The sequence below is a fragment of the Hemiscyllium ocellatum genome, chromosome 3, assembly GCF_020745735.1.
Source record: "Hemiscyllium ocellatum isolate sHemOce1 chromosome 3, sHemOce1.pat.X.cur, whole genome shotgun sequence".
NCBI lineage: Eukaryota > Metazoa > Chordata > Chondrichthyes > Orectolobiformes > Hemiscylliidae > Hemiscyllium > Hemiscyllium ocellatum.
The window spans coordinates 29,848,406-29,866,849 of NC_083403.1; the positions used below are offsets into that span (position 1 = coordinate 29,848,406).

General features: G+C 38.8%; 1 protein-coding gene across 1 annotated transcript in view; it reads left to right on the forward strand.

Annotated features, from left to right (window-relative positions):
• Nucleotides 1–18,444, forward strand: part of ak9 (adenylate kinase 9) — a 269,696-nt gene that overhangs the window by 99,007 nt on the left and 152,245 nt on the right. The window contains exon 15 of the mRNA XM_060854563.1: nt 15,169–15,234. Within this exon, the coding sequence (XP_060710546.1) occupies nt 15,169–15,234 (66 nt within the window). The remainder of the gene's footprint in view (nt 1–15,168; nt 15,235–18,444) is intronic.

The following is an 18,444-nucleotide window of genomic DNA, read 5'->3' on the forward strand; positions in this document are numbered from 1 at the left end:
TCAGAATCAATTACATCACATTTCACCTTAATGAAGGATTCCCTCATCTTATGGTCACTCTATCCCCAAGGGCATCACAGACCTAGAATGCCAATTATTCCTTTCTCATTATGCAATATCCAGTCCAGGATGACTGCTCTTTAATTGATTCCTCAATCTATTGATTCAGAAAACCAGGTCTTTGATACTCCAAGAATGCCTCCTCTGTGGTATTGTTACTGATTTGATTTCTACATGCACACTAAAACTGGCTACAATTACAGTTGTACCTTTATTACTTGCATATCTAATGTGCCTTCCCCAACACTACTATTACAATTTGAGGTCTATATGCATTGCCCACTATTGCTTTCTGCTCCTTGGGGTTTCCACACTCTACCCATACAGATTCAACTTGACCAGAGTTAATTTCCTTCCTCACTATTGCGCTAATTTAGTCTTTAACCTACATTGCAAACATGCCTCTTTCTCCTCTTTGTCTGTCCCTCGTAAAAAAACATACATACGCATGGATATTCCATTCCTCGATACCCGCAGCTACATTTCTGTAATCACAACAATATCATAACTATTTAAATCCACTTTGCAGCTAATTCAGCTGCTTTATCGTAAATGCTCTGCACAATAAGATACAGTACCATAAGACTTGTCTTTTTAACATTCTTAGTCTCATTTACATTATTTTGCACTGTGGCCCTCTTTGATTCTTGCCCTTGAATTCTCTGCTTGACACTTTTCTTATTTCCCATTCTGTCTTTTGCTTTAGCCCTCATTTTCCTCTCTTCTGATTTTGTGTATGGATTTCTATTCAGTTTAAATCCTCTCCAGTTCCTCTTACAAATGATTCTCCCTCAAACATCAATTCCAATCCTGCCCAGGTGCAGCCCATTCAGCTTGTGCTGATCCCATGTCTCCCATTACTGATCTCAGTGTTCCAGGAATCTGAAGGCCTCCCCTTGCACCATCTCTCCAACCATGATTGATCTGATATATCTGCCATTAAAGTCAAATAATGTTAATTACTCTAGGACCATGCTTCTCTGTCCTCTGCACTATTTGAGCTTGCAAACTATAAATCTAAATTAAGGTACTGCTGCAGGACACTCTTCCCAGACTTTTCTTACATTTCAAAAATATTCTATATTCATAAATTATCTGTAAGCAAATTCAACAAGTACAAATCAGTGCCATATAGACTTTGTAGAAAATTTAGTGGAACTTTGACATTCCTCATCAGACCTGCATCCGGTTGTAACAAAACAAAATTATTGAACCATAAAAATAGACTATTTTCATTCCTATTAAGGCTACAAGGGTACCTTGAAACATAACAGACCCTCATTATATTTTGGGAGAAAGACCCTAGCCTGTGATCTTTCCCCACTGTACCTTTGCACAACTGCTTCAGTTTTAATGCATCACTCAGCATGTATTCCTAGACCTTGGAATATGCCAGTCTGCAACATTCGGTCAAGGTCAACTCTTCGCACCGGAACATCAACAAGTTTCAGGCCGACCAAAAGAATGTCTTTCACTGAGTTGGTGGTCCTCCAGACACAATCGATGTTTATTTCAGTATGCCTCTAGAGAATAACCAGGATGGCATCATGGGTCAAATCTCAATAAAATCATTGCATTCTGTTACTGCAATTCTGCTGCAGGATATTCTTCTCAGACTGCTTCACCATGATTGTGCTGCAGGACATTCTTCCCGATTAAGGGATGTCAAACGAGTCTTCAGACGAGGAATAAGGAATGGAAGTCAGCATTAAACCTGTAAAATGAAGTTACCCTAGTTCTACCAAAATATAGGCTGCTCGCTCATTAGAGAGATGATTGGTGGTTTAACCTGCAGGTCACCATGTTTCAGGCTAGGGGAGAGTTTAAGAAAGAGAGGCTTTCATGGTAACCTCAGCTGGAATGGGAATTGTAACTACATTACTGGCATTACACTGTATCAGTACTACAAAGACAGCACATTTCCTGAAAAGGTACTATATGAGAAATGACTCAGGATTGTCATGAAAATTATTTTTTTCTAATAAAGGAAAATCAGACTGTTGGAGCTTCCGAGTATTTTTTCAATTAGGAGGTATTTTTTATGGTTCTAATCAAGGAGGTAAACTAATAAAAGTGTGAGAGATACTGATTTGATTTTTACATGCACACTAAAACTGGCTACAATTACTGTTGTACCTTTATTACTTGCGTCTCTAATGTGCCTTCCCCAACACTGCTATTACAATTTGAGGTCTATATGCATTGCCCACTATTGCTTTCTGCTCCTTGGGGTTTCCACACTCTACCCATATAGATTCAACTTGACCAGAGTTAATTTCCTTCCTCACTATTGCGCTAATTTAGTCTTTAACCTACATTGCAAACATGCCTCTTTCTCCTCTTTGTCTGTCCTTCATAAAAAACATATATACCCATGGATATTCCATTCATAGTTACCCGCAGCTACATTTCTGCAATCACAACAAATCATACCTATTTAAATCCATTTTTGCAGCTAATTCATCTGCTTTATCGTAAATGCTCTGCATAATAAGATACAGTACCAAGTAAGTCACTGATACTGGCTGAAAAAGCTACTTGTCTTCTGAAGGGGTTATTGAAGAAAAAATAACAATTGGAGGTATGCATAGAGTCTGCAATAAATTTCATTATACAGTGTTGGATTAAAGAGTAACTTGGTAAATGGAGAAGTTGTAGTGGGAATAGTGAATAGAAGGAATTCATTTTATTTTGTAAAATGACCTGGCAAGATATTGGCCTCACTAAGGGTTTTAGAACAACCAATAACAGGAGAGGAAACTGAAATGTTACAAGAAGCTCATCCTGCATTGTTCGTGACTATCATGAGATTTCAGGATTTGGAGATGCCGGTGTTGGACTGGGGTGTACAAAGTTAAAAATCACACAACACCAGGTTATAATCCAACAGGTTTAATTGGAAGCACAGTAGCTTTTGGAGCGACGCTCCTTCATGAGATTTCAGGACAGGAAATTAAACAGGAAAGGAGTCTATAATTCAGGGAGATGGTTTGGTAGATATAGTTTTTTTTCACCACAAAGGATGAACGTAAAGGGAATGAGGCCAACATGTTTTATTCCATCTTCTTTAATGACAGTGTGACGAATGGAGTTAATTGCTGAAAATGTGTACTAAGCATGCTACTCAGAGACTGAATCAGAGATAAATCTGAATGTTACTATTTGGAAAACAAAGTTTTAATCAAGAATGGGCAGTGGTCCATTAGGTGGTAGTTCTAGCTGAGCATCATGATGTCACACAAGTGTCTCACAAAATTCCAAAGACTGGTTTCTTAAATTTTAAGAAAACATTAGAATTATGAGAAGTAAGTTATTAAAACAATTTTATTTGCCATAAAGATGTAGTCAAACTTTGACAAACATGCTATTCATGTCAGGTAGTGGGGAAACTCCAACCCTCAATTAAACATGCATCTTTAAATCTGATACATGCTTTTAAAAAAAGTTTGACAGGGTCTGATCCCTACCTCAATTCAAGAATGGGAAGCAATGTCTTTGACAATTATGAATATTACTTTAATGATTGTGATGAGGTCAGCCGGGTGGACCTCATAGAATATGGGTTCCCTGATTGGGGCTGTTAATCTGGTCCAATCAGGGAGCACTGTCTGACAGATAAGAACAGGAGTGTCAGAGGTTCTGTTCACTCAGAGCTGGCTCTGAGGAAGCTGGATCAGTATCAATGACTTGGTGGCAGGATATCGGCCTCTGTGGAGTTATTTCAGTTAACACGCAATTTCCTGAAGCAGTGCCTTTTAGAAGAATTATTGACTAGTCTCAGAATTGCACAATTTACATCTGCTTACGAAAGTAACTAATATAGGAAAAACAGACTGTTGGAATCTGAGTATTTTTCAAACAGGTGGTGTTTTCTTATGTTTCTAATCATGGGTGACTTGGTGGCAGGATAAGGTGGCATCAAACTTTGAAAACCATGATTGGAGCTTATTGCCAGGAATATCATAATGTTTGGGATCAGGGAATTTCTTTGTTGTTATTTGCTATTAGGGATACTCCTAATGAATATGCAGGTTTTAGCCCTTTTGAATTAATATTCAGGCATGAAGTAAGAGGACCATTTAAATTGATTAAACAGAAGTTAATAAACCAAAGATCAGAGATACCCTTCAGAGAGCAACTGATCAAAGTTGGCTAAAAGCATCTGGAACATGCTCAACAAACAATGAAAATTAGACCAGATGAAAAGGCCAAAGTACAAAATGCAGTTGCTGGTGCTATGACGTTATTACTTATTTCTGTGGAACCATTTAAAGCAAGGTTCACTGGAACATATCCAACCAAAAATAAACTTAATGATGTGAAGTATGCAATGAGTGCACCAAACAAGAGAAAGAATCGATGAGTGTGTCATGTTAATATATTGAAAGGATTCAATAACAGAAATGATTGAAGTAAAGCATACTTAAATCACTGAAGGACATAGAGAGTGAAACAGAAATGTCAAAGAATTTGAGAATAAGTCAGAAATTGAAAATTCAAAAGTTGTTTCTCCAACAATCCAGATTGGAAAAGACAAAGATGCTTAAAAGATCAGATAGCATCATACATTATCTTCAGAAAACAATTGTGGTGACTTATGAGGCTATCACAGAATTTGTGGGAATATGCCAGAAGAAAGCTTTTTGACTGTTCAAGGCATTAATGGGTTACCTATAAAGACTGAATTCGAAGATAGATTAGCTCAATAAGAAATGAGATTAAATTCATAAAGATGGCACACATTATTGAACCAAATCATAGTAACTGCAAGCCTGCCACAACTGGTTGTGAATGCTGGTGGACAATTAAGCAACTTATTAGAGCTAGGATGGAGTAGGTGCCTGGTCTCTGGCAGTTCTTTAAGTACCAGAGGCCAGGGACCTTTCTTAACCAGACAGCTGCAGAGCTCGTAAACATGAAGCCTGACACTTTCATCAAGGTGTCAGTCTCTGAGTTGATGGGGGAATATAAGATACAGCAATGATGATACTTCCTCTGAGGCCTCAGTATTGTCACCCTCTGGGGTTGAGGAGATGGCCCCTGATGGAGATGCTATTTCTGCACTGAGATCGTGAAGGTCCTGCTGGTACCTGTAAGACATGACAGAGAGGACAACATTGTCAATGGTTAGAAGTATTCGCAACAAATGACACTGGCATTGGGTTAATATGATAGTTGCAGTTGAATGAATAATGATACTTGGTTGCCAGGCCATGAATGGCTTGACATCCCCACAGAGTAGTCTTGATCTTCTCCTCTGACAGCTGGCATTCTCACCTTATAGTGACTGAGGAGCTGAATTTCAGAAGCCCATCCATCTGTCCAGGCCCTTTCTCATCTATTGTGGAATGACTTCTCCCAGAATGAGAGAAACAGAGGGATTGAATAGGATGAAATTGTTTGACATGACTGTTAGTACTGTTGCAGATTGTCAGAAAGTGGCCCAGGCAACCAAATAGGCAATGCGGAGCCAATGCAAGGTTAAAGTTATGGGAAGTGAAGATTGGTTAAGAGGAGTGACAGCAATTAAAAGAATACGCTGCGTGCAGTACTGAAATAGTGAGTGTCAGAGCATGGGCTTGGTACAGATTGAGTGTAGTAATAAAGGTAGAGTGTGTGTGAAGTAGCAAAATGAAGAGCGTGGCACTTACCCTGGTGGAGTAGAGAAAGTCATTGACTTATTTACAGCACTGTTGGCTTAGCAGTGCCCTCACAGCAAAAAACCCTCTAAAAACTGATGCAACTGACATTTAGTGAACAAAAAATGTAAGGTTCAGCCTGCTGTTATTTGTACGTCAGAAGTCACATGACACCAGGTTATAGTCCAACAGATTTATTTTAAATCACAAGCTTTTGGAATGCTGCTCCTTTGTCAGTTAATGTGAAGGAGCAGTGCTTCAAGAGCTTGTGATTTCAAATACACCTATTGGGCTATAACCTGATGTCATATGACTTCTGACTTTATCTACCCCAGTCAACACCAGCATCTCCATATCATGATATTTATATGGACTATTCTCTTGAGCACCACGGAGACTGGACTAGTAGCATTGGACCAGAGACTGGTGTTTTGGCTTCCTCTGCCAGTCCTCTAGGAAGAAAATATTCTTCTACTCTACCAGCCCCTTTCCCAAGCATTTTCAGGAACTATTCAGAAAATCACAAAGCTATCGTCCTCTTCACCAAAGTTCTGTGATGAAGAGCAGCAGTTTTAGATCACCAGTGCTCATCAGGATAATGGTTGCCTTTTAAAATATTTAAAATAACATTTCGTGGGCTAGTATGCTGGCTAGAATCAAACACCGTTTGAGTGGGGTACGTAGTAAATGAATTGAATTGCTAAGATATGGTGAGAAATTTCACTAGGCCTCATGACGAAAACCAATCCAAAAAAACTGATACAACTGACACTTAGTGAAGAAAAATGTGAGATTCAGCCCACTGTTTTATATATATGGACCACTCTTCTATGATTTTCTTTGAACAATTTTGAAACAAGATCTTATGTAAAAGATACACAAAACCTTCCAAAGGTATTAGCTAACCAAGTGTTACGATACGGGGTATACCTGTCTGCTAATTTAAACCTGACACATAGAGAAGCTCACCTTGCGTCGTAATCTGTTAAATTTCAAGAAGGAAAGAACTATCCCTGAGGTGATTATTTAAAGTAAATATTAACAATTTTATTTTTTAAGTCCAAAAGAGAACATTAAACAACTATTTACAACTCATTTCTCTTAAACCTATCTTTTACCTCCCACTCTACAATACTGGTCTAATAAAAACCCCAATTAAGATTTACAAAAAATTCATATTTCAAAACTAGCCAGCTGATGAATCTCCTCTTTGTATCTTCCTCTTTGGATTTTACTCTGTCACCTTTTCTTCAGTATTCTGCTTCACAAGTCTTTCAAATGAACAGGTACTTTTCAGAGAGCTATTCAGCTAGCATCGATGCTTGATGGTTTTCTTGGCAGTTCTCCCATAACTGTTCAAAATGCCTGGTTTTGTACCTCAAAACATTGGATTGTTCCATTGGTTTGATTAGATTTTGGTATCTGGGGCATAATTTAAACTGATTGGCCGAACTTGAATTTGTTTTTGATCCATGGCAATGCAACTCTAGCTATTTATTTTGACCACGTGTTACATTTTTAACTTGTTCAGGACACTCTACACTTTCAGTCAGTCCTTGCTAGCTTCCTCTCTCTCTTAAAGCTACAGTATACCTCGACACCTCATAACACAAGGAACTTGTGAAACTGATGAAGCAAAATTACTTCATTTAAGAAAGTGGTAGTTCTACAAACATAAGCATTTTGGGAGATCTAATAAGGGAAGAGCATATACAATGAATGATAGGTGCCTAGGGAATACTGAGGAACACATGGACCTTGGAGTACAAGTCCATAGATCCCTAAAGATGTCAATACAAGTAGATAAGATGGTGAAGAAGACATATAGGATGCTTGCCTTCATCAGTCTGGGCATAGCATGTAAGAGGAAGGAAATCTTGTTCCAACTTTATAAAACATTAGTTTGATCACAGATGTAATACTTTGTGCAGTTCTGGTGAAGGAGGATGTAATTGCACTGATGTTATCTGAGATGAAAACTCTCAGTTATGAGAAGAGACTGGATAGGTTGCATTTATTTTTCATGGAGCAGAGGAGATTGAGAGGGGATCTGACTGAGGTATACACAATTATGAGAGTAGATCAAGAGAATCTTCTCCCTTTGACAAACATGCCTTAGACCAGAGAGCATAAATTTTAAGGTGAGGAGTAAGTAGTTTAGAGAAGATCTGTGAAAGATTTTTTTTCACTTGGAGAGTGGTAGAAATATGAAAAGTGCTGCCTGAGAGGGTGGTGGAGGCAGATACTCTCACAATATTTAAGAAGCACCTGGATGAATACTTAAAATGCCTTGGCATAGTAAGTTGCCTACCAAAGGCAGGTAATTGAGATTAGTATAGTTTGGTGTTTGTCGATTGGCACAGAAATGGTGGGCTAAAGGGCCTTTTTCTGTTCTGCATGAGTTTGAAGTTTGATAAATGCCCTGGAAAAAAATTAGCTACATCCCACAGTGTTGAAGGAGATGGCTATCGTGATTAGCAGATGTATTGGTTGATGATTATCTTTCAGCATGGTGTAGATCATGGAAAGGTTTCCAAGGGCTGAAAAGTAGTGAATGTAACCCCAATATTTAAGAAGGAAAAGAGAAGGAGATTGGAGAACTACAAGCCTGGTAATTTGACATCGGTCATTAGGAAATGATGTAAAGGATGTGACAGCGGAGCACTTAGAAAATAATTGTAAAATTAAGCAGAGTCAGTATGGATTTGTGAAAGGGAAATCATGTTTGACAAATTTATCGGGGGATTTTGAGAATGCTACTTGTAGTGTTTTGATATCAGCTAATGGTAATCCTGGTCAAGACAAATCCATGTGTGAAATCTGCCTTGATATATCATAAGGCTAATTTGAATTGAATTGAATTGAATTTATTATCATGTGTACCGAGGCACAATGAAAAGCTTTGCCTTGTGAGCAACACAGACAGATCACAGAGTAAAATAGCATAGATAAGTAAATAATAGGTAAACAGCGGCAAAACAAAAACCCAGGTACCGGCAAATGTAAAGGGTTTGTGAGTCCACTCAGTATTCGAACAACAGTAGGGTAGAAACTGTTTCAAACCCAGCTGCTGCGTGTGTTCAGGCTTCTGTACCTTCTCCCTGATGGTAGAGGTTGTAGAAAAACATTGCCAGGGTGGGATAGATCTCTGAGAATGCTGGAGGCCTTTTCTTGCTAACGGTAGATGGATTCTATAGATGGGATGTCGGCCTTTGTGATTGTCTGTGCTGAGTTCGCCAGTGTCTAACCGTCTCCGATCTTGAATGGTACAGTTGCTATACCAGGTAGTGACACATCCAGACAGAGTGCTCTGGATGGCGCACATATAAAAGTTGGCAAAGGTCTTCACTGTCATGTCAGCTGCCTAAGGGAGAAGAGACACTGTCGGGCCTTTGTAACCAGTGCGTCCACGTGAAGAGTTCAAGAAAGCTTGTTGTGGATAACTAATCCCAGGAGCTTGACACTCTCCACTCTGTGCTGTTAATGTTAATATGTAGGGGGGCATAAGTCACATCCCACTGAAAGTCAATAATGAGTTCCTTGGTTTTGTCGGGATTGAGAGCTAAGTTGTTCTCAGTGTACCTATTTTCCGGGTCTTCCACCTCTCATCTGTAGTCTGTTTCATCGCCATCTGAGATTTGACCGACTATGGTGGTGTCATCGGTGAACATGGCATTAGTCTGGTATTTGGCGACGTAGTCATGGGTTCGCAGCAAGTACAGTAGGGGCTGAGTACGCACCCCTGGGGGGCTGCAGTGTTGAGTGTTAGTGAGGATGAAATATTGTCCCCAATCTTTACTCATTGTGGCCTGTGGGTCAGGAAACTGAGGATCCAGTTGTAGAGAGTGGGTCTTAGTCTGAGATCACTCAGTTTAGTAATCAGTCTCAAGGGGATAATAGTGTTGAAGGCTGAACTGTAGTCAATGAGTAGGATTCTTACGTAGCTGTTGTTGGTGTCAAGATGTATTAGGGAGGAGTGAAGGGCAAGTGATAAGGCATTTGACGTGGATCTGTTGGTCCGATAGGCAAATCGGAGCTAGTCGAGAGTAGTGGGGAGGCTAGAGTCGATTAATGCCATGACCAGTCTTTCAAAGCACTTCATGACCACCGAAGTTAGGGCCACTGGGCGGTAGTCATTGAGACATGCTGCATGAGCCTTCTTATGCACAGGGATGATGTTGGCTCTCTTGAAACAGGCAGGGATAGTAACAGGGAGAGGTTGAAGATTACTGAGAAGACCTCTGCCAGTTGACCTGCGCATGTCCTTAAACTCCATCTGGTCCCATCACTTTCCTTGGATTCACACAAAGGAAAACTGATCTGACCTCTGATGCAGTGACTGTTGGGATAGGTCAGTCAGGACTTGTTGGAATAGGTGTTACCTCTCCTCTGAAATTCTGCGGAAAACGAACACAGAAGACAATCTGGGAGAGATGTGTCATCGTCTGCTATTTGCACTGTCTCTTTTTAGAACCAGTGATGTCATTCAGTCCTTGTCTTAGTCACCGGGTATCTGTCTGGGTCTTGAGTTTGGAACGGTATTGGTCCGTGGGTGTCTTAATGGCTCTGCGAAGGTCATACTTGGATTCCTCATATTTGAGTGGGTCTCCTGATCTGAAGGCTTCACGCTTGGTTTTTAACAGGTTCTGTATTTTTGCAGTTGGTTACAATGGTAATTAGCTACTGGACACATGCATACAAAATTCTTTACATAAGAAAACAAGTCAATTGCATAAATAAAAAAAACTATAGATAATATATAAGTGTATGTAAGTCAATTTGAAAAGGTGTTCCCTGGAGCGTCAGAGGCTGAGGGATGATCTTTCAGAGGTTTATAAAATCATGAGGGACATGGGTAGTCTAAATAGACAAGGCATTTTCCCTGGGGTAAGGGATCCAGAACTCAAGGGCATAGGTTTTAGGGTCAGAGAGGAAAAATTTAGAAGGGACCCAAGGGGCAACTTTTTCACTTGGAGGGTGGTGCATGTATGGAATGTGCTGTCAGATGAAGTGGTGGAGGCTGGTACAATTACAACACTTAAAAGACATCTGGATGGGTATATGAATAGAAAGAGTTTTGAGTGATATGGGCCATGTGCTAGCAAATGGAACTTGATTAGGTTAGGATATCTGGTTGGCATGGATAAGTTGGACCAAAGGGTCTATTTCCATGCTGTATATCTCTATGACTCTCTGTAAACAGGAAAACGACATTATCATTTTCAGATATTCAATCTCATTGAAACATTGCTCCTATCTTGATTCGTTACTTTTTCAATTCTTTTTTACTTAACTGACTCTTGCCAAATTTCTTTTTTAGCCTGCTAAATAGTTTATTGGAAGCAGTTCAGAGACGATCTCTTGTATGGAAGGATTCTCTTATGAACAAAGGTTAAACAAGTTGGGACACTATCCATTGGAATTTAGAAGAATGAATGGTGACCTTATTGAAACATATTGAATTTTTGACTGGGTAAATGCTGAGAGGGTATTTCTCTCACGGGAGAGTTTAAGGCCACAGAGCCTTGTCTCAGAATTAAGGGAAGCCAGTTTAAGATTAAAATAAGAAGGAATTTCTTTTCTCAGAGGATTGAGAGTCTTTGGAATCCTTTTCCACAGAGAGCTGTGGAGGCAGATTCGTTTTGTGTCTGTGAGTGTGTGTCTGTGTGTATGGCCTGCTGACCATTCCGAATCAGTTCATACTTACAAAATTCTAAGTGCTGTGTCCCATGTTAGATGAGATTCTGCATGTGGACAACATTAGTGAATAATCTTGAATATGTTAAGAATTATGCTCACAACGAATATAAGGTTGTCAGTCATGCTCACCATGTTCCATGGCAGAATAACTGCTTCAGGTCCAATGACTCTGTTTTTCTCTCCCAACAGATGCTCCTAGACCTGCTGAGTTTCTCCAGCACTTACTTTTTTTTTAATGATCTCCAACATCTGCATAATTTTGCTTTTATTTAAGTGTGATTGTTATTTGCTTTGATAGAAACAGCAGAATCTATCTTAAATAGGAAGTTTTGGCATCCAAAGGGGCCTGGATATCCTTGTTCACGAATCATTAAACCTTTGACAAAATCCCATGTGGGAAACTGATGAGGAAGATAAAAGTTCATGATATCCGGGTAACTAGGCAAGTTGGATGCAAAATTGGTTTAGTGATAGGAGACAGAGGAAGTAGTGGAAGGTTGATTGTGTGACTGGAGTCCAGCATGCAGTGGTGTACCACAGGGAGCAGTGCTGGATCCCTCATTGTTTGAGATATTCATAAATTTAGCTGAGAATCTTGGAGGGATAATAAGTAGGTTTGCGGAAGACGTAAAGATTAGCTGGTTGGTTGACCTTGAGAAGGAAGGTCTTAGGTTACATGAAGATATAATGGATTGGTTAGATAGGCAGATCAATGGCAGAAGAAATTTATCCCTGACAAATATGAAGTTATGCACTTTGGAAGAAGTAACAAAGGCAAAGAAGTATTGAGTGAATGGCATGACACGAGGAAGTTCAAAGGAACCCGGAGGAACTTTGGGATGCTTGTCCACAAATCCCTGAATGCGGCAGAACAGGTTAATAGGATAATTAGGACGGCATATGGGACGCTTGCCTTTATTAGTTAATGCATAGATTATAAGAGCAGAGAGGATATTTTGGAGCTGTATCGAACTTTGATTAGGCCGTACCTGGAGTACTCTGTGCAGTTCTGACCAGCAAATAATAGGAAAGATGTGATTGTACTGCAAAGGTGTAGATAAGATTCACCAGGATGTTGCATGGAATGGAGCATTTCAACTACAAAGAGAGGTTGTAAAGGCCCGCGCAGTTTTCTTTGGAGCAGAGAAGCTTGAGGGGTGATATGATTCAGATGTATAGGTTATGAAGGGCATTGACAGAGTGAATATAAAGCAGGCAAAAGTGAGTACGAAAGAGGTGAAAGTGAGGCCTAATTCCTGATGAAGGGCTTTTGCCTGAAACATCGATTTTCCTGCTCCTCAGATGCTGCCTGACCTACTGTGCTTTTCCAACACCACACTCTTGAATATAAAGCAGTTATTCCCCTTAGATGAAGGGTCATTAATAAGGGGGCAAAATTTTAAAGTAAAAGGCAGAAGCTTTATAGGGGATTTAAGGAAAATCTTTTTTCACCCAGTGGGTGATGGGTATTTGAAATGCATTTCCTGGAAGGTTAGGTGAGGCAGGTCGCCTCATAACATTTAAAAAGTACTTGGATAAACACATGTAGGGTTATAACATTTGTGAGCCTTTTGCAGGGAAGTGCAGTTAGTGGAGGTAGTAGTGTATTTTTGGCAGTACAGATTCACAGAATCCCGCCTGCACAGATAGAGGCCATTCAATCCATCAGGTCTACACTAACCCTCCAAAGAGCATCTTGCCCAGTTGCCTCCTGCCCACACCCCATCTGTGTAGCTCCACATTTACCATGGCTAACCAACCTAGCCTACACATCCTTGGATACTACGGGATAATTTAGCATGGCCATTCCACTTAACCTGCACATCATTGGCTTGTGGGAGGAAACCAAAGTACCTACTGAAAACCCACGCAAATACAGGAAGAATATGCAACTTCACACACTTGCCTGAATTTAGAATCAAACCCAAGTTCCTGGCACCGTGAGGCCTGTTATAGACTAGGCCAGACCACTCAAAACATTCTTAAGCAGGCAGCACAGACCATAACTTTGCAATTTGTTTCAATAAGTGTACAGTGAAAATTACCCAGATTAAGTTAATGAGGCTGATTACCAGGTTTAAAACAGACAAAAAATTTATTCACAAAACTACACAATGAAACACGAAGAACAAAATAAAGAACTCCTACAGAACTCAGTCTATCCAAACTAGACTTAATTATCCTGTTCCGAACATATACAACAGTCCCAAGAAGCAACCTCCCTTTAAAATCCAGTATAACTGGAACACATGCTTACAGGTTGAAGTTCAAAGGCAGAAAGAGAGAGGGAGAGAGTTTCCACATAGCTCACTGTGAAACTCCTTACCAGTTCAGGACTGAACTAAACTGCTCAGCTAGAAAGCTGACCACTTCCCTTTCATTATACAAGTCACTTCTAAAACATGACCACTTTGGTTTGAAGTCTCATCTGTTTACATGTAGACAAAAGGCCTCGCAAAATCATTTAATCTGTGTACCAAACCAGACTGATCAGGGCCCAGTCTGGTTTATTATCCCACTGAAAATAGTCAAGGACAGAGTATCCTTGAGTCAAGAAACAGCTTCTGACAGGAAAAAGGACTAGCTTAGTGACAGGATGTGCTGCTAACTAATTTGCCACTGAGCCACATTCAGTGGGCCAAAATATGTTTTCTTATGTTTCTTTGAGGCTAAAAGCTGGCATACAAATACAACAATTAATAAGGAAGGCAAATGGTTTGTTGGCCATCCTCATTTGCCTTCCTTAAGGGATTTTCAAGCCACAAGTAAGGTGTCTTCCTGCAATGGCTTAGAGCCTCACTGAAATTGTAAATGAGGTATTGGTCTCTTTATCGAAGGAAGGCAATTAAGGTTTGTCAGCCTGACTTCTGGTTTGGAAGATTTGTTTTCTGAGGAGAGATAGTGGAAACTGGGTCTCTGTTCTCTCGAATTTTGAAGAATGAGAAGTAATTTTATTCAAAACTTATAAAATTCTTACAGGACATAACAAGTTGGTTTTGAAATGATTTCACTGCTGATTTGCGAGTCTTGAACCAGTGGACCTAATCTCAAAATAAGAGAGAGACCATTTATGGCTGGGATGAGGAGGAATTTCTTCACTGAGTGTGGCAACTCTTTGGTTTTCTATACCCAGTGGACTGTAGAACTTTACAAGTGACTGTGTTCAAGGTGGAAATTGATAGGTTTCTGGAGCTGAGTGGCATCAAGGAATGCAGAGATATGCCACTTTTCTGTATTAATGTAGTTGATCGGTCATGATCTAATTGATGGCAAAACAGGTTTTATGGTTAACTGTCTGTTCCCATGTTACTGTAAAGTTCTACCTTGTAGAGTTTTCTTCATTCTTCAAATATCGTGGAATTCAACATGCCACGCTACCAGTTGTTCACTCCCAAATCTGCATTCAGAAAGCAAATTGAAAGATTTTATTTGCATATCTTTTAAATGAAAACACTGATATTTTTCAAGTGAAACTGTCTTTATATAAGTATTCGAATTTAAAACTGCGTGATACAACAAATAATCTTTTATTTAGTGCATGAAAATCCAATTAAACTAATATAAGTTACATTTATTCCTAACTCAGTGAAGAATCATTACAAAATCTGAAAGATTTAGCAAACGCACATGATTAATGTATTTGTGTTTGTCCTTATTTTATAAAGAACATAAAACCATCTGTAAACAGTCAATGTAACATTCAAATCCATTTATTTTAAAGATATTGTTTATATAATGCTAACATCTTCTGTTTTTATGTTTAATTTAGATACTGATGCAGTAAAATATAAAGTACAGTCCTCTGATGATGTATCGAAAGTACCTTTTGACATTGGTAGGTAAAATATTTAATGGATACTAATATTGACTAATATGCATTTTCATGACAAATTTTAAGAATACAAGAAATAGGATCATATCCAGTTCCTCAAGTCTGCTCCACTATTCAAGTAAATCTCGACTGTTCGTCTACCTCAATACCATTTTCCTGCAGTATCCCTGTATCCCCTGATATTGCTAATACATAGGAATTTATTGATCTCATTCTTGAACATAGGCAATGACTGAGCATCTCTACAAGGAGAATTCAAAAGAGGCATTTTTCTCTGAGTGAAGAAATTCCTCTTCATCTCAGTCTTAATGGCCCTGGCTCTTGAGACTTTGTCCTCTTGGTCTAGACACCTCAGCCAAAGGGAAACATCTTTTTTGCTTTACCCTGTCAATTCCTGTAAAAAATCTGTATGCTTAAATATCACCTCTCATTCTACAATGAATAAACAGCCAAGCTATTTAATCTTTATTACAGGACAAACCATCCATGCTAGGAATTAGTTTGGTATTTCTATCGGGTGTTTTGTTTAATAATAGTGAAAAACACAAGACAATTATTAACACGAGCAGCTGCTGCAGTGAATTGCGAAAGCATGCTTGCTTGAATTTATGAAGAAAATCCAATACAAACTTGAAAGTAAACAATGCATATTACTTATTGCAAAACATTCCAATTTTTAACAGGTAATTAAGTGTTTTATTAGCAAGGAGCAGGCAATAATTAATTCACTTCAAAAATTCGATTTTTTACTGTGTTTTGTCTGTGTCTTGTCACTTTCTCAGACTTGCTTGTTAAAGATTTTTCTCTGCATCTGCAGAGAGAGAAAGACATGTTAAATATTTGATAGGAACAAATAGAGAGGTTGATTCAAATTGTGCAGTGTTCTCAAGTTAACATTAACATTCGTCAGACTTTGTGCATCAATATATAATGTGTACTGAAAATGTACCGTTATATGAATAACCAGATAGCGACTGCCTGTTGTTAGAAAATGTTATTTATTATGCTAATTTTAAGATGTGTTCATATCCGCATGCTATAGAACATTTTACCATTGTTTTAGAGAGAAATTTATTTTAAGGTTGACTCCCAGAAGATATTCATTATTGGCTTTCCATAAGGCGGTGAACATGTTAACAAATCACAAAAGGCAGAAACTATAATGCATTTTTAATCTGTTGAAACATAATTTCTAATGTCTTGAATACTCCAGTGGTTTACATGAACATGCGTATGAACGTAAAAAAATAAGAACAGAAGTAGACCAAATTAATTAAGGGAGCGAATATATCCTTCTTGTTGAGGACAAGCTGTAACAATTAATGAATCATAAAAAGATGAACATGAAGATAAAACTTACTTAATACACAGGGAAGTGGAAGAGTGATGCGGTCATTGTATTTCTACCTCTGAGCCAGGAAACTTGGGTTCAAGTTATAATGGGGAACAAAGAGACAGCAGAGCAATTAAACATATGCTTTGGTTCTCTCTTTACAAACAGGACACAAATAATGTCCTAAAAATATTGGGGAACACAGAGTATAGTTGAAGGGAGGAACTGAAGGAAATCTGTTTTAGTAGAGAATTAATGTAGGGGAAATAGATGGAATTAAAGGCCAATACATCACCAGGGCCTGATAAAGTACATTCTAGAGAACGTAAGGAAATGGCCCTAGAAATACTAGATGAATTGATGGTCATCTTATTAGAGTTTATAGACTCTGGAAGAGTTCTTATTTATTGAAAGATAGCTTTTGTAATCCCACTATTTAAAAAAGGATGGAGAGAGAAAACAGGGAATTATAGTCAGGTTAGTTTGACATCGGTAGTGGGGGAAGTGCTAGAATCCATTATAAAAGAATTGAAAACAGTGACAGTATTAGACAGAGGTAGCATGGATTTACAAAAGGGAAATCATGGTTAACAAATCTATTGGATTTTTTCAAGGATGTAACTAGTAAACTTGACAAAGTGGAGCCAGTGAATTTGGCTTACTTGGACTTTCAGAAGGCTTTCGAAAAGGTCCCCTCTAAGAGATTAGCGTGCAAAAGTAAAGCACATGTGATGGCAGAGAGTATTGAGATGGAGAGAGAATTGGTTGGCAGAGAAAACAAAAAGTATAAATAAACAATGAAGAGGCAAGTGTTACATTGGTCTTCGTAGCGAGAGATTTGAGTTCAGGAGCAGGGATGTCTTGCTGCAATTGTACAGGGCCTTGGTGAGACCACACCTTGAGTATTGTGTGCAGTTCTGATTTTCTTACCTGAGGAAAAATGTTCTGAATATGGAGGAAGTGCAGCAAACATTGACCAGAATAATTCCTGGGATGGCAGGACTGATGTATGATGTGAGCCTGGATACGTAAGAACAATATTCAGTGGAATTTAGAAAAATGAGGGGGGATATCATGGAAACCTATGCAGAAAACTAGTCAGAGTAAATGCAGGAAGGATGTTCCCAATGACCAGTTAGTCCAGAACCAGGGGTCACAGTTTAAGGATACATGTAGGACTGAGATGAGGAGAAATTACTTTATCCAACAGGTGGTGAGCCTGTGGAATTCTCTGCTGCAGAAAGCAATTGAGGCTAACAATAGATATATTTCTGAGGACTAAAGGGATCAGACTCCTTTTGCAAATGTTGAAAGAGTATGGGGAGAAAGCTGGAACAGGGTACTGAGTTGGATGATGAGCCATAATGATATTGAGTGGCGAAGCAGGCTCAAAGGGCCAAATGGTCTAATCCTGCTTCTATTTTCAATGTTTCTTTTTTTTTAAAGATTATTGTCAATTTAGGTGATTTGCCTGTGTTCTTTGTAAATTTGGAAATAAAGTCTGAAGTAAGTCTGTTCATAAATCGGAAATAGAAAATTGAGTTATTGAGTGGCTTCTTGGATAATCCCCAAAATAAGAAAATCACCAGAAACCTTCAACTCCACTTGACTTGTGGAGTGAACAAAGCTAAAATTTATGAGCTCATCTTAAAGCATTTATGAGGCAGTAATTGAGCAGTTTATGTGTTTCTACGAAAGATTACTCAGTAACCCATCATGACAGATATTCCAACACAGTGCAGTACTAAGTTATGTTGAAGAGATATAGGTCCTGTAAACACTACAAATGTTTCATTAGTTTATCTTCCTATTGTAATACAGAGAAAATTTTACAATTAACAAGAAAGAGGTTTTAAATAGAATACTTCAAGTTGATAACT